This window comes from Centroberyx gerrardi, chromosome 18, assembly GCF_048128805.1.
Source record: "Centroberyx gerrardi isolate f3 chromosome 18, fCenGer3.hap1.cur.20231027, whole genome shotgun sequence".
NCBI classification, from domain to species: domain Eukaryota; kingdom Metazoa; phylum Chordata; class Actinopteri; order Beryciformes; family Berycidae; genus Centroberyx; species Centroberyx gerrardi.
In genome coordinates, this window is record NC_136014.1 from 8810574 (window position 1) to 8826695 (window position 16122).

At 42.6% G+C, this 16122-nt stretch overlaps 2 protein-coding genes across 2 annotated transcripts; one reads left to right on the forward strand and one right to left on the reverse strand.

Annotated features, from left to right (window-relative positions):
* Positions 1-7178: 7178 nt before the first annotated feature.
* Positions 7179-10897, forward strand: rd3 (retinal degeneration 3, GUCY2D regulator). The gene is made up of 2 exons (XM_071919120.2): positions 7179-7468; positions 9958-10897. Exons 1-2 carry the CDS (start codon positions 7179-7181, stop codon positions 10322-10324), a joined length of 657 nt encoding a protein of 218 aa, XP_071775221.1. The 3' UTR covers positions 10325-10897.
* An 89-nt stretch (positions 10898-10986) lies between these two features.
* Positions 10987-15140, reverse strand: LOC139927097 (uncharacterized). The gene is made up of 7 exons (XM_071919105.2): positions 15008-15140; positions 14553-14628; positions 13470-13631; positions 13044-13105; positions 12850-12939; positions 12390-12482; positions 10987-12269 (listed from the first exon to the last, which is right to left on the reverse strand). The coding sequence occupies exons 1-7, from the start codon at positions 15008-15010 to the stop codon at positions 12219-12221; spliced, it is 537 nt and encodes a 178-aa protein (XP_071775206.2). The 5' UTR covers positions 15011-15140; the 3' UTR covers positions 10987-12218.
* Between the last annotated feature and the right edge of the window lie 982 nt (positions 15141-16122).

The window sequence follows — 16122 nt, forward strand, 5'->3', positions numbered from 1 at the left end:
CTCTAATAGACTTGGTTGGAAGTAATGGCAGAACAAATGGTCCATTACTCTACCATGATACAGCATCCATCAGGAGAGAGTGAAAGATAGAGAGCGAGAGAGAGACAGAAAGAGGGAGAGAGAGCAGGTACTTCATCAAGGAGGTCATGAGGTCATGTTGTGTTAGTGTTAGCAGGACAACACTAACAACGGCGCTGTAAGCATCCGATCTCACTGCGGATGAATTAGAGTGTGAGCGATGTTATTCAAGACGCTCAGACATTCAATACAGGCTAAATCAATTAGTCTGAGAATTTGGCAGTGCCCCGGTCTGGGAGATACCGCCGCGTTGTGCACGGAAAGTCAACCGAGTTTGGAGTAGAGGAATTTATTCTTTCATTTCATTACATTTCAAGCCATCTGTCCTCGCAATATGGCCGTGTAACAGGCAGAGAATTGGGCCTCGGGGTGTCCATGCTAAACTGACTCTGTCTGACTGCAGCAAGCTGGCATTCCGATCTCCACTCAATAGGCTGGTTAGGCCGGGATAAATGCACAAAGAAATGAAGCGTGTCATCACTCTTCTTGTCCATGTGACTTTTAGCACGTTATTGTTTGATTTGACAGTTCTGTAGCAGGAATTTAATCCAAAGGTACAAAACAATTTGTAGGAATAAATGGTCACAAATTCATAGGAATAAATGGTTTCACTCAGTACTTTTGACTTGCAGTGATGACAGTGCAGGTATGAGCTCCATGTCACAGTTTCCTGATGCCTCCTTATCTAGCGGATGAGCTGTGAGATAGAACTCAGAGACACTGACCTTAGTACGTAGTCCATGGAGGCTTCGCTACTCAAATGGGACCTTGGCCAAAGGCCAAAAGGGGATGTCAGCAAATCAGGGGTTTTTCAGTGCGCTCATGTGATCTGCCCTGAACTTCCTTCCCTGTAGTCACACTAGAGGGGAGCTGTACTGTGGGCCGGCCGGCCAATTTCAATTCCAGTCAGACATGCTGAAGCACAAATTTGTTATTACACAGCTTTGTTATTGCGTAATTTACACGTGTTTTAAGCAAGAGGGAAGACTTGGTGACAGTTTGTTAAGACAGAGAAACAAGAGAGGAAGGTCAGTTTTATGCAACTCAGTCAGATTAAGAAGCGACAGTAAAGTTACAGGGAGTGAACTGCAATTACAGCCGCAGTTCTATACATTGGTGTCACTTGTAGCGCTCACTTCCCTTATTTTCTGAGTGAGGCTGAGCGCTCATTCAAAACTCTCCTAACACCCTCAGACGTCTCTACCTCTTCATAATCCTTCTCTTTGCATTTCTTTCCCTCTGCTTCTAGGAATTCCCCCTCACTCCCTCCTCTTGCATCACTCTAGTCGGTTTTCTCCTCCAAAGTTCTCCCCTGTTTCCCCTTGTCATCATGTCTGGGCTGGAAAGTAAACGGTTACATTTGGATTTTATTTCGATTATTTTTTTCAGTAATCATTTTTTGGAGTTCTTTTAAAAGTCTGTACTATTAAAGCGATAACCTGTGACATTTTCATATAGATACATGTCTGTTTTACTGCTCTCTATTGCTGATTCATATAACATAAAGAGAGCAACAATCAAGGGGTTTATGACTTTAATTCAGTTGAGTTTTATTGTTTACTGCCATACCTATATCAAGCATCTAAAATCATGAAGGGCAAAAACTGAACGTGTTTAACGTGTTAATATTTTATTCACCTCAACCTTGAGAACTCAAAAGTCCAAAAGTCATCGAAGCAAGCTTTCAGAATGAAGACCTAAAAGTCAGTTTTGGTGGAAAAGACCTTTAACTTCAGCTGCTGAGCATCCAGCGGCTGAGTCAGTGTGTTGTGTGTGTCAGCTCATCATGTGATCACGTGTTGCTCAGTTCACCACGGAGCGTGTAGTGTGTACAGTCGGGTGCAGAGTGCACACGGCCAGACCCAGACGACACAATGACAGATGTGGGGACAGGGGCTCGATGTGAACCGGCCTGACAATGAGACAAAGCTGACATTCAGCCCGGCCCTGTGTCTGCAGCACTTCACCGCTCTCCGGGGGGGCTTGTTCCCTCGCTGGAGGGGCCCAAAGGCTTGATTGTCTCATAATGTGCTGCGCGGCGAGCTCCGAAAGTGTAAGTGGGGTGATATGCAGTGCCAATTCAATACACGCTCTCAGCTATTATCTACTAAACAAACCTCTCTGTGTGCCAGGAGCTGTGAGCCATTCTCCCAAGACTCATGACCCGCCCCCCCCCGCCCCCCCTCTGTTTCCTTGTTATGGTTGCTGAGCAAGGAATGTGCGAGAGCAGAGGTGTATGGATTAATATTTGTCCAATAGGTGCGGCGGTGTTGTTTATTTGGCCAAACTTTTCAAGCTTTTCATCTCAAGAATGTGAAGTATGGGTTCTCATAACAACGCTCCTGCACACCCCGGTCCCCTTCCTCTCAGCCCCACAGGCTGCATATTCACACAAGCTGTAATTACCTCGTCTAATGTGCCGGTGCAGAAATATTACAGCAGAGGCAAAGAAATAATGAGGTTAACAGCTTCTATTTAACCTTTTAGCAGCTAACAGGACTTGCAAAAATGGTGAGCATCTTCCCCCTAGTGGTGCGTTTGAGTGCTGAGGATGTGGGAAACTGCCTGGCCAGTTTACACCTCACCAAACGTGAGGAATACCATTAGAAAAATGGTTTCCAATTGTATTCAAATATTAACCCCAGGGTATGGGATTAGTGCCATGTTTGAACTGAGTGTAATGAGCCATTAAATGAACCATTACATAGAGACATTGAGGATATAAGAAGTGTGTGTGTGTGTGTGTAGTGTTGTGGAAGCTACTTTGAAACTACTTTAACTAACTACTTTTACAGAGAAATATAGTTTAACTAAAGATTTCACATGATATTGCAAGAATTAGACTTAACAGAAAGGAGTTCAGCTCACCAACAAGGAAAATGTACTTTCAACAGATAGCCATTGGCTGGAGTGTTTACATTGGGTTACTGGAGAAATTGATGAAGAAATCAACAACTGCAGCCTCACTTACTTCATTACTTTTCTGTAATGGCTGCATGGCGCCCCCTGTTGATACTGATTATTTCAGGATAGGTCTCTAAACAGTACAGTACCGAACTGAACTGCTGCATCTGCATTGCACTCACCAAATCTAACCTATTTGGGAGTATCTTTTCAATTATCCCGCTCTCTAAGAAACTACTATCTTTACCCTACTTCAGACAAATATCAAATAGTTCAAAATAAAAAATACACATATACATAAACCTATGTGTCACATGGGTGGGGTTTCCAATATAGCACAATACAATGAATGGCAACAGGTTTAGACAATCAGAGCAGTATTTGAAAGTCTAACTAGTATATTTCTGTGAGTAACAACTCATGTGACACTCTGAACCCCTGATGCAGTAAACCCCTCCCATCTGGTACTCCATGTAGGTCAAAACACAAGCATGAAGAATCATTTGCGAACACTATGTGACCCTTGGCTGCCTGCCATATGCGCAGGACTCTGGGACACACAGGTGTCTTTCAGCCATTCATGGCAAATCTCCCAAACCTCCCAAACCGCACGGGGCAACAGCGGCGTCCGATGACGCACCGTTAGAGTTACGGTTACTTTGGTGAGGTTAGCACGGAGTTGATAGGGGGAATTACTTTAGAGGATTAGCACTGTTATCTGTTTGGATTAAAGGGAGATCTTACCTGCCCATCTGCCACCTACAAGCTCAAGTACATATAGTGCCTTTAACAGGCCCGACTCTTACCCACAGTGGATTTATATAAATATATGCTCATTCAGATTAAAGACATGACACTGTGGCCCTGAACAAGAGCAGCGTCCTCTATCCGGATTATGCTACTATTCATTTTGGTTGCATCTTGACTGTCTGCCAAAAGGATGCACTGCCCTCATCATTATCTACCGCCTTACACACATATTGGCCCGAGGGACAGTAGCGGTGCATGTATGTAAACACTGCCTGAACCACAGAACAGGTATCTGGCTTTGAGCGAACACAAAGCACACAGTCAGTGGAGAGGAGGAGGAGGAGGGGCAAGGATGTAGCAAACCTGACAAAACTCACCTTTTTATTTGTGAACTAGCTGCTTTCTAAGATGATATAAATGTTTAGCATATAAAACCTAGAGTATACATCATAGTAAGCAGAATTAGACTGATTTAAATGACTTGAAAATGCCTTTTTTTCCCCTCAAGAAAATGAAATATAAATTGATACTCCTCTGAAAATATAACTGGTTTTCCGTTTACACTGGTGGATGTCAGTGTTGTGATCACTGAGTGGAGGTCATAGTTCATCCAGCTATTTATTCAGCAGTATAGCATTGAAGAGGAGGAGGTGGTGTGTGTGTGTGTGTGTGTGTGTGGGTGGGGAGATGTGGCTTCACGGCTACTTCTGAATACGTGCAGTGAATACTGTCTGAGGTTAGCTGGGTAAGCTCACACCTACACACAGAATAAGCCAACAAACCTTGATATCCACCTACACACACATGCAATCTGGACTCTTTTGCTGTCTCTCTCCCCCTCTCTCTATCGCTGTCTCTCACTCTTGTCCCCCCCCCCCTCCAAACACACACACACACACACATTCCCAGCAAATAACCCCAGCAATTAAGCACTTTTTCAACCTGCTATAATTCATGCAAGACCGCTCTGCTCTGGGCCGGCGAAGCTCGTTAGCTGTGGAGAAAATCATTTACGCAGGCTGACCTCTCGCAGATGCTGCTATACACTCGCCACATAACTAAGCTGTCGTCACCGTGAGCCCACACACGTTAACTAATCCCCTCCTCGAAACACCATGCTCTTCCTCTCTCCCTCTGTCTTTATCGCTCCCTATCTCGCTCTCCCTCTTATCTGTCTCTCCCTTTGATTTATCTCTCTCTCTCTCTCTTCCCTCTCTCCGCTCAACCCACTCCTCCCTCTTTATCTGCCTCTTCATCGCTCTCCACCTCCCTTTCAGCTGATGGAGCTTATTGTGGACAAATAGGCTTAGGAGCATCGCTATGGCAACGGCGAATCGTAAAAAGCTACATAAGCACTTCATCAGGGGCTGTGATCCGATGGCTCCCATTGGAGATAGTGCCCCCAACCTCCAGCAACAAGTAAAGGCAGGCCAGAGGCTCCTGGGAGGAGGAGGGGACAGAGAGAGAGGGAGGGAGAGAGAGAGAGGGAGAGAGGGAGAGAGAGAAAGAGTGAGAGGGAGAGGGAGAGGGAGAGAGAGAGGTGGAGATTATCCTGTAGGACTGTGACAAGAAGAGTGTTCAGAGAGAATCCATCTCTATTCTCTCACCTTCTTTTCACTGAGCTACTCTTTTTTTCTGCAAAATCCATCGAACTGGAGGTCTGAGGACTTTCAGAATCTCCTTCAGAGTGATTTGATTTGCTGTCGGGTCCAAAGTAAAACTTGGGATAAGGTAAGAAGAGGTTTCTTTATTTTCTTTTTTATATGCTTTGCTTTAGAGCTAGTTAACAAAAGCAGCTTTGGATAATGGTCAGTAAAGTGATCAGTGCCATTTCAAAATACTTCAAAATGTGAATGTCTGTCAAAAGGAGGCAGCAGGAGGACCGAAATTGAAAAAGGATGGTCAGAAAATTGAACTACAAGCAAAAATGTCATAAAAAAAAACCCAAAGTAGGCCAAGAAAACTAATTTTCTGTTGTCCATGAGAAATTAGTGCATTTGAACATGCCAAAGGCCTGCGGAAATGAGAGGGACACAGCTGACCGACCTCAGCTGATATTCATGAATGTATTCCTTTTGAATAGAATCAATTAATTTGAAAACAAATGTTATCATTAAACATGAACTAAATACAATTGAGCTGGACTGCGGGTTGGATAACATGGAATTACAAGCTACATAAGACATCTGAGGGGTTTTGAGGAGTGACTGACAGATCACTGGTGTAACATACAGGGGCATCAAGGCTGTATTGGCTGAACGAATCCATTTGGAAGGGCAAGTCAGCTCAGCATTAAATTGTAGGATGTGCCAGTAAGTTTAAAAGCTACATCTGTGTCATGTAAGCTCAAGGGCAGGGCTGGGACTAATCTCAGTCTGTCTCTTTGTTGTCAATGCATCTGCACATGCTGGCTGACATCTTGGTTATCTGACCTACAGCAGCAAAACAATCCCAACATGTCAATATAGTGTTATCAAATAGGTATCTGTGTAATACTAGTGGTTTAACATAAAATAGGGAAGAGTACAAGCTCAATATATCTACAGATTGACGGAAGATTAAAGAGGACAGTTACAAAACTAAATGACAACCTAATAAAGCAGAATGTATTACAGAATTAAGAGCTCACCTGGAAAATTAATCTAAGTACAACATTACAAATATATGGACTACCACAATATATTAAAACTGTCAAATGTACGTTTATAGAATGTGTTTTTAAAGAGATAGGAAGAATTACCACAGTCTATCAGCCATCTTCAGGAAGGCTTTTCCAAAGCTTATGGATCTTAAATGTAAAAGTACAATCTTTAAAAGTCCAGACTTAACAATAGTCAGTGGCCCCTTCCCTGAATTTTCAGTATTTTCTCCTCAAAAAGAAAAAAGCCAGAGCCAGAATATTGAATGGCGTACAGCATCTATGGAAGTGGATATGACACCTGTAGAACAAAGGGGAGTGGGTGAAATTCTCCTTCGGCAATATAATTAGATCTATAAAAACAGCCTGTTCAGACTTCTGAGGACGGGGTCTGGCAAATTATGAAAGCAGTACAGGTAATCTATAAGCTAAATGAAAAAAAAAGAAGCTTGGAAATTCAATTCTGTAATGTTGTCTTGATTAGGGGGTCTCATCTCTCAATGCATTGATTGTCATAATGTCTCCTTATGTTTACCATAACAAATTATGAAAACAGCAAATCTAATCTACTGTGTATACCAAATGGAACAATACCCAAACTAAAGCCAGAATGCATTCTCCTCATATTCTGCATGCACTAGCCTTACAAAAATACTCTTTGAATCCATTGTGAAATCAACTGATCCAACCAAACATTTTAACAACTTAATTTAATTCAAGGCCACATCCAGTCATTTCAGCACGATGACTCCCTCTGATTCCCTTTCCTTCAGCAGGGAGACCAGGGCGAGTTGGGGAGGACAAGGCCATGGCCTCCTGGTTCAGCTGGAACGAGCCTTACTACCGGAGCCCCCGGCGGGACCCGGCGGACGTGGTCACCGACACCCTGATGGTGGAGTTCAGCTGGCAGCTGAAGGAGGCGGAGAGGCAGCAGAGGGAGAGGGAGAACGAGTACCGGCGCCTCAAGACCGGCGTGGACTACAGCTGGCTGGTCACCACGCCCCGCACCTCCTTCAACATCAGCACCAGCGAGCGGCTGGGCCTGGAGGACCTCTGCTCCAAGGTGCCGCCGTCCTGCTGCGGGCTGGTCATACTCAAGTAAGGCCGCACCCTACTTAGGAGGCTGGTCATGTAGCATGTGCCATACAGAAACATAAAGTATGTAATAATTACTGCCTATGCTACTGGGAAGCCACACCAGCAGGAAGGATCTCGAAGAGCGCAAACCTCCGCCAACACTGAACAATTCTCCAAAAACATAATTTCTTTTAGGTTAAATTGACTTCTTGACCCTGCAAACATACCCATAGGATCCATTAGTTTCACAGTTTTGGTTAAAAAACAATAATCATCACCACCAAAATCCAATCAGTTGTTCCTTGGCCTATCTGTCCACCAAATTTCATGTAAATCTGTTCATTGGTTTTTGAGATATCCTGCTGACAGACAGACAGACAGACAGATAAACTAACAGGTGATGAAATCCCCTTCCTGGCAGAGGTAAGAAGAGGATTCGTCAGGTGAACTGATCCGCTGGCCAAGTTCTCAGTCACCCCACATGACTAATGCTTTGGTTCTCCGTCCTCTAATCTACAGCTGGCCCGAACAGCCAGGAGACCTCCTGAGCTGTTTGTTAGCATCTGTTCGCGGAAAGCTAATGCTGCCGAGTTGTCATCTCCTTGTTAGAATTTGACAGTTTTTGTGTGAAGGTGGTGGCGAGGTGTGAACATGAGGCCACAGCGAGGTGCTAAAAGCTAATTGCAAGTCACACACACTGCTGTACTCCACAGGGACCAATTTGAGCACATTTATGTGATTTAAATTAGCTGCGTGGAGGTTGAATCCTTTAGGTGTGATGTGAAATTAATTGGCCCTCACTCTGAAAGGGTGTTAAACTTGGATGGATCCAGACGGCAACAAACTATTTACGTTAAGAAAGCCAAGGTAAACAACAGTGCAGTCCAGTTGGTCGCCAAAACAACTCGCCAAATTTAGCCAATTGAGAAATGGGGCTTGTTGGCCGATTGCTGTCTGGCTGACAGGCGTTTGGCTGCGTATTTTCGAACTTCCTTTCAAGAAATTTCATGAAACTATGTTGGTTCAACTGTTTACTCAGTTGTTAGATTTCATGCCTATTTCCACTTTGAAAGTAAATTCATTTGTTCAAAACATTATAGCCTAATTCTAACGACTGTAATGACCAGATCAGAAAGGTTTATGGGCTCTGGGGGATTTTGATTGTGTTTGTGCGGTACCTCTATAACTGGAGGGAAGTTAGCCTGACACTGGAAATTGAACATTCAGTGGATATTTGGTAAACAGAGTACCAAATATCCACGTATCGTTCTGGCCCTTAACTGGTTATGAACCACATCATTTCTTGTGAACACTGGCTCTGAACACGCTGTGCCTGTGCCTTCAGATCTAAGCAGAGAAAAAGAGAAACTTCTGGGAACCAACTGGAATCATTAACTGCTGGAAAGGTTCCCAAAGAGCAATCTATTTAAAGGCTTGTTAAGGCCTTAGCCTCTTCTTGTTGGGAGGAGTAATTGGGGGTTAGCAGGAGGGCCTCTCAGCGCTGTGTCTGCTGGTCATGCAGGCAGAGGGGCTGATGGCTGTGATCCGCCAGACAATAATGAACCAGGAAATCAGCCTCAGACATTTTGAGAGACCGGGCCCGAGCAAAAACCGGCTTCGCAACAGATATTTTCTGTTCTTGGGGGAAGGACAGGTGCCCTTTTTATAAAATGTCATTTTGTGGATGTTTTTATTCTAAGTGCCTTACAGTGCCATGAGTGCATACATTTTTGGCATGGGTTGCCCCAGTAGGAATTGAAACCCTAACCATGGCAATATCAGTATTGAGTATTTCTTTTTCCTGGATGTCATGTCCTGGTTGAAGTAAAAAAATTATAATACAGGCTTGAAAACGTTTAAGGGGGGCAACTGAGCGAGCGATAGGCTACTGATGTCATTTCATGATGCAGTGAGCAGTTCAGGTTGATGAGGGCTCTCAAAGCTCACCCTCCAGCTCATGTAAAGTAGTCCTTCTGTTTCTATTTCTCTGCTCCTCTAATGTGCAATAGACAAGGTCGTGCTAGAGTAGTTATATAAACCCACCAGCCAGGGTTCCCTTGTACGGTAACATTTGATGAAATATAAAAAGATAGTGTTCATCGCTGATAGATGAGGCAGGATAAAATGCAAATGTATCAGTTGAAATGAATGGTACAGTGAGTTCCGTAAGAATCTGAGCAACACATTTAATATTTACTTTGGTGGTGAAAAGACGGAATGACTATGAGGTAAAAGTTCAGATTGACAATTTCAATTTGAGGATATTTTCACCCTTATTGTAAAACAGATAAAGAACCTCTGGCCTATTTGTACATGGTCACTGCATGTCGCTCCTAATGAAGAAAAGGGGGAACCAAGACAAGAATTCTTTAACTGTTCATCCAATATGGCTGAAGCCAACAAACGCAAAGTAAGGACAGTATGGAGCCAAAACATCAAGTAATGTGTCGCTGTCCAATTCTTACACAGTTCACTACATATGGTTTTTGTATGGTTCTTGCTCCGTCCAGGTTCCGCGAGGCCATGGAGGCAAACGAGCCTGAGGTGCAGGAGGTGTCCGGCCTGTTCCGCTCCGTCCTGCTGGAGGCCCTGGACCGCCTGAAGGAGGAGGAGGAGGCGCAGCGGCTCACCCGCCAGTGGAACAACAGGCGCGCCATGAGCGTGTCCCTCATGAACTTTCGGTCCCGGGTCAAGATCAACCCGTTCGGAAGCACGGTAGGCCTGACCTCCGCTGTGGCCGACGGGGCGGCGATAAGCGACCTCAAGACTGTCTCGGAGGACGTGGAGAGAGGGATGGATAAGGAGGAGAGGGCCCAGAGGGTGTGGAGCATGCCCGAATTCAGATACAAAGGAGGGAGCAGCAGTAAGGTTGTCTGATCTGGGGCGTGCGTCCATGGGACAGTGATGGCGGTACGCTCCAGTGACACGGAGAGGCTTACTGTTCAGCCCCAGGACCCTCTGCCTTGCCTGCTTTGCACCAGGCGAGGCAGGATGAATATGAACATCTCTCCCATCCTCCTCCTTTGTCAGTATGAGACCACAAAGCATTTGATCCATTGGTGAATGCTTTACCCTGTCATCTGAAACGGTAAAGCACACCAGGACAGGTGTTTTTTTGTTTTTTTTTTCTTCAGATTTTCTGTACCTTGACAGTACTTTTTTCAGGACTGAGAACATTTTAAATTCTGCTATGCGATTACCACCTCTTGCTGTGATGCCTCTTAGATTTTGTAGACATTTTGTTCTTTACTGGCATTTAAGCATTGCAGGCTGTACTTTAGCCTGAGAGGAATCCATATGTAACATAATGACTTTCTTAACCCCTAACCAAGTATTTTTGAGAAAACTGAAGTATGGTGGAATTTTGTCACACTTCGTAAAATGGCATTTGAGGTGAATAATCCTCTATGACAATATACTTTGCATGAGATTTGTATAAATCTTATACTTATACATAGTGGAATACATTCTTAAGACTCTCTGCAATAGTCAATGTTCACAATAACGTCATTCAGTCACGCTCTCTCTTCATAGCACTTTGACTTTCTTCAAATAGCAAAGAATTTTGCACAATGGCTATTCATCATCAAAGGTCAACGAGTGTTTTGCCTCAGTCTTCTTCGATTGGAAGCGGGAGTCACACACAAAGGAAAGTGCTGTAATGTTAATAGAATGAGCAGATGTTTCCCAGTGAAACATTTCAAAGTATTATGGAATCTTTCCAGCAGTTTATTGCCGTTTCTTTTCTGTTTACCACATATCAAAATTCAGCAATATACAACAGGTTTACTCCATCATCCAAATAAAGCTGTCAGCTGGTTTGATACTGGAGGACTAACAGTGTGTGTATTTTATATTTTAACATAATTAACATGACGTTGAACGATGTTGAACCACTATTCATAACAGGAATGAAAAATTGAGGGGAGTGAACATTAATATTATCAACATTCTGAAAATGACTAAGACATACAGTAGACTGTCATCATCAAACACAACGCAAGAAGACTTGCATCATTTTGAACGAAGCTTATTCTAACAAAAACGGCCTTAACAATATTCACTGATGAAATTGTAGCGCCCACAGCCACTTAACTGTGGAAACATAACGATCAGTCCCACGTGGTATTGATTGAACATACAGAGAAGAAAATGTAGGGGCAGTCTTGAATGTAGTAAGGGCGACAGCAAATGACATAGCCAGCAAGTAAAAAAATAAAATTAATCTAAAACTTGCATACAGTATGAAGGGGATAACAACCACAGGAGAGACCATACGTTCAAACCGCCAGCAACTTGAGAAACCGGTCGCCAGAAGTCTTTCCACTTTAAATGACCTGATAAAAGTTGGCCGATGTTGACTGTTCACCTTCGCCTCCTCTCAGTGAGGAAAAGTTGGCCACAGCTGAAATTTCAGGTCATACTGCCTGTCATAAATGCTCCACCTATCGCTGTAACACCACTGGTGCTGCAGCTAGCACACAAAGCTGAAATTGGCCATTGGACAGTAGCCTGGTGATGTGGTTGCTAGCGGTCTGAACGCAAGGTTAACAGCACACTTTACTGCAAGAGATACAGATCCTTTACTCCAGGCAGCTTTTGCTGCCCATTTGTGACAATGCAAGTCAAATTCCTCATCTCTTGCTGTGAAAACCCTTCATAATCATTTTCCTGGAAAGCTGTCACGGACGGGCATGTTGTTTCCTGAGTTCTGCTGAGGAAAAACTGGCATGTCCAAGCCGGAGGACAACCTCTGGTGTCCACAATGTCATCACAGGGTGGAGTTGAGGAACTCAAGAAGCTCTGCACGATTTTTGTCCCGCTGTAAAAAACAAAAGCCATATGTCAACTGAAGCAAATCACAATGTTGTTCGCAAACCAAAAAGGCACACTTATAAAAACAAAAAGTTCACTTTCACTTAATTGCAATGGAGTGAGATACCTGTTTGTCTTTCTTTGACTTCTTCACTTTCATCTTGATCTTCTTCCCTGAGATCATGCTGTACTTGCCACCTTTCTTTCTCTCCTTCAAGTACTGCAAGAGAAAAAAAGTCATGTTAAGGGGGCTGGTAGGTATGTATGGGCATGGATGCATGCTACTCCGCAAATGTACCTATCATATATTAATTAAAACAATGTAATGAGCCTGTAACAAACAGTATAACTACCTACAATTCTGGAACAAAAAGATTCCCAGGATGTGAGTGTTACAGTGTGCCCCACAGGTAACCATTTATCTTAGATTTGTACCAGAAAATGCACAGGATGCATGGCTGACAGCAAAGCACTGTTGATTCACATTGTATTAGGCATGTTAAACCAGCAACAAATCTTCTAAATTAACATCAGTTTAAGCATAACACCCATTGGGACAATTATTGAATGCAAGCAACTTGTGCTACCTTGGAGATCTGAACAGGTCCAGAGCTCTCTTCTTTTTCTTTAATTTTCTTGTCCTTTTTACGTTTTTGCCTCTTCTCCTTTTTCCCTTTCTGGTCCAAAATACAAAATGAGTAAAATTCAAAGTTCTGTGAGTAACTTATGGAAAGATTTCACAGTCAGTTCAAACTGCACGACACCCAGTGTAGAAAATTACCTTTTTAGGTTGTTTCTCTTTTTTCCTTTTCTTAGACTGCTTTCTGGATTTACCATGGGAATCTAACCGGGACACGGAAAAATCACAGAAATTAGAACAAACTAAATCAAATCCAGAAAATATGGATATTATTGTTATGATGATAACAGACTTTATAACCCTTTTCAAAACAGAATTACAGTGCAGACAATACATTTTTTTTGCAGACAATAAAATAACAAATAAAAGTCCATAAAAACATAATTTAATTAATTCTAATCAGTTAATAAACCAGGCCAATACAACAGGAATCTGTAAAAATCAACTACATAACAGGCTGTCTGAAAAAATTTTTTTTTTTAGACAGATCAAAGATTTAGCCAGCCAAAGCTTCTCAGACGTATTGCAGTCCTGTAAGATGAAATACTTATGGTAAAATATACTTACCACTGCTGCTAGAGCTACTCCGACTACGGCTGGATGAGTGTGATGAGCACGAGGAAGAAGAAGATGATGAGGACGAAGACGATGAAGACGACGACGATGAGCTGGTAGAGGAGGATGAGGAAGATCTACTACGGCTGCGTTTTCGCTTCTTTTTTTCTCTTCCTGAATAAAAACATGCCAAATAAAGATAGATAACCCATTTACATTTGTGTTGAAGCACTCAATGATTGGTATTAGGGTGAGAAATTAATGCTAGCCACCAGCCGAATGCTGGGAAATTTCTGATCAGCCTTTTTTGTACCCAACCATCCAACTAATCATTTGGAGATCCTAGTCTAAAATCCACTTGGCTTTCCAAGTGGAGTTTCCAGTCCTGCTTCTGATGCTATCAAACAAGAGTTGCAGCATTGAGCACCTCACACACAGTCATTCCTCATTTGCCTTTGCGTATAATGACCCACACTTCATATTTGATAGCATTAGCAACCTTGCATTGAAGGTTCCAAGACATAAAACCCAACATAAATTAATGGTTTTGCATTATTTTTCCTATAAGCAAGAAGGTACAGTATCTTAGTAGTTCATTGCCGCCACTTAAGTGAATTTCAACTTTTTTGTAGTTAAAAAAATCCACCATGGGTGTTGACCAAGTAATGTCAAAGTCTTAATGCAGTACAAAAAAAATGCAAAGCACCACAACAGTCTGCACAGGCTAGTCCAGGTATGTACCCTATCATACCAGGTAAGGCACCTGACTGTATGATTTGCATGCTTTGCATATGTTGAGCCCATGATACTGTTTCACACCATCAACAGCAAGTGACCAGCGTACAATCCTCTTCAGAGTTTCTGTGATCTGCCACAGCCTAACCTGCTTGACAATGTTTTGACATAACAGGTGATCAGCACAGCTGTCACATAGTTGTACATGAGGTTTCTCACCTTAGATCGGGCACCATGCAAATGTGAAAATGCGAAAAGGGTTTTCAGTAATAGTCGATATCATGGCACTAGTCTAGAGTTTGACATGTGACGGTTAAGCCCTGAGCAAGCTGGATGTTACTGTGTCTGAACTTCTCTTACCACTGCTGCTTGATCTCCTTCTTTCATCTGTTCTTGAGCTGGATTCACTTCTTACTTTGGACTCCACTTTAGTTGACTAGAAACAAAAGAACAAAATCAAGTGTTTCGAAATGCGTCCTGGGTGCGACAGTTTTAATTCACTGTGAGATAAACAGTACGATACTCGTGTCGTGATGGAAGAGTGTTAACGTAGCTAACGCTACTTAAGTTAACGTTCAGCAACATTACATGCTAATGAACCCATATCACTTTAAACAGACATCTCATGGCCCACAGTTACACAAGATGTAAGATCAGAAAAGACTGAATTCTGTTCAGAAGACCGAAATGTATTCCCTTGCGCTCAGCTAAAGTAAACGTTAGCCTGCTAGCTTAACTTGGCTATGTTACCTATCTTTAAGATGCCGTTTAAAGCCAATGAACAGACAGCTGTTGTTAGTGGTGAAGCTACTCACCATGGCGGCAGCTGAGTGTTACTGAATAACAGAAATATAAGATAACACTCCAATAACAAGGTAAATAAAACAAATCCAAATAATCTCTTATCGACTAGTTAGCACTGTTAGGAGACATTTTGTATCCCATAATGCACCATTGTTTATTGCGTTCTGGTGGTTCAACCGGGAATAAAAATGACACGTAGCGCCCCTAGTGGTGAATTAATTCATAGGAAAAGCCCCATTCATTTTCCTATCGTCAAGTAGGAAATCATTTATCATGGACAATAAACCTGTTACCTGACTATGTGAGCTGCTCTATGCACGACCAGATTACCAGGATAGACGTTTTTGAACAGACTGAACTTAACTATAACTATAACTAAACTATAACTAAATTATAACATTTAATTGTAATAAAAGATTGATAAAAGGTCCGTGCCTAAAGTGTAATTCATCTGTCATTGTTGATGTTGTATATTGGATAACGTGTTATGTGGCTCCTTTTGGGTCCTTTTCCTTGTACCAATTTCAGAGCCATACTATGTTAAATGTATGTTGACGAGACCCATTCTAGCCACCAAGAGATGATAGGCCCACAGGTTTGGCTTTCACAGGGAGATGTGGTTTGCTCATGAATACACAGGACTTATTCCATGGGAAATGGACCAGGCTGTCAGGCCTGTTCCTCAGAATCACTTTACTTGCCATGTACACATTCCTTAACTACCTGTAAGAGCACAAATTAAGCTGGGACTTTACATTCCAAGTAGTTATTGATATATTAATGATCAATGATGGTCCAGTATATACAACCAGTATAACTTGTCAACAACTTAAAAACAGGCCATTTGTCAAAAGAAACTGTTTGAAACTTATTTTTGCGGTATATAAGATGCACTTTATTGATCCCCTAGGGGAAATTCGGGAATATCTTCAGCAGTGGAAAATCACACGTGGGCATGCTTTTGTCAGCCTGAGACCTTTACCATTTCATAGATAATTGGGTATATAGAAATTGTCTACTTTAATGTAATACTGCCTTTGGCCACCAGAGATCAAGCTCACAAACTTGCAGGATCCATTTTTTCTGTAAGATATTCATGATATATAGTCAGACTTGGAAGAAATTG

Excerpts from the sequence above, each read along its gene's own strand:
- LOC139927097 (XM_071919105.2), bottom strand. Across the intron at positions 13,106-13,469 it reads GAGTAGCTCTAGCAGCAGTG|ATTCCCATGGTAAATCCAGA; the intron begins GTAAGTATATTT and ends TGTCCCGGTTAG. Across the intron at positions 12,940-13,043 it reads AAGAGAAACAACCTAAAAAG|AAAGGGAAAAAGGAGAAGAG; the intron begins GTAATTTTCTAC and ends ATTTTGGACCAG.
- rd3 (XM_071919120.2), top strand. The coding sequence starts at position 7,179 with ATGGCCTCCTGGTTCAGCTGGAACGAGCCTTACTACCGGAGCCCCCGG. Across the intron at positions 7,469-9,957 it reads TGCGGGCTGGTCATACTCAA|GTTCCGCGAGGCCATGGAGG; the intron begins GTAAGGCCGCAC and ends TGCTCCGTCCAG.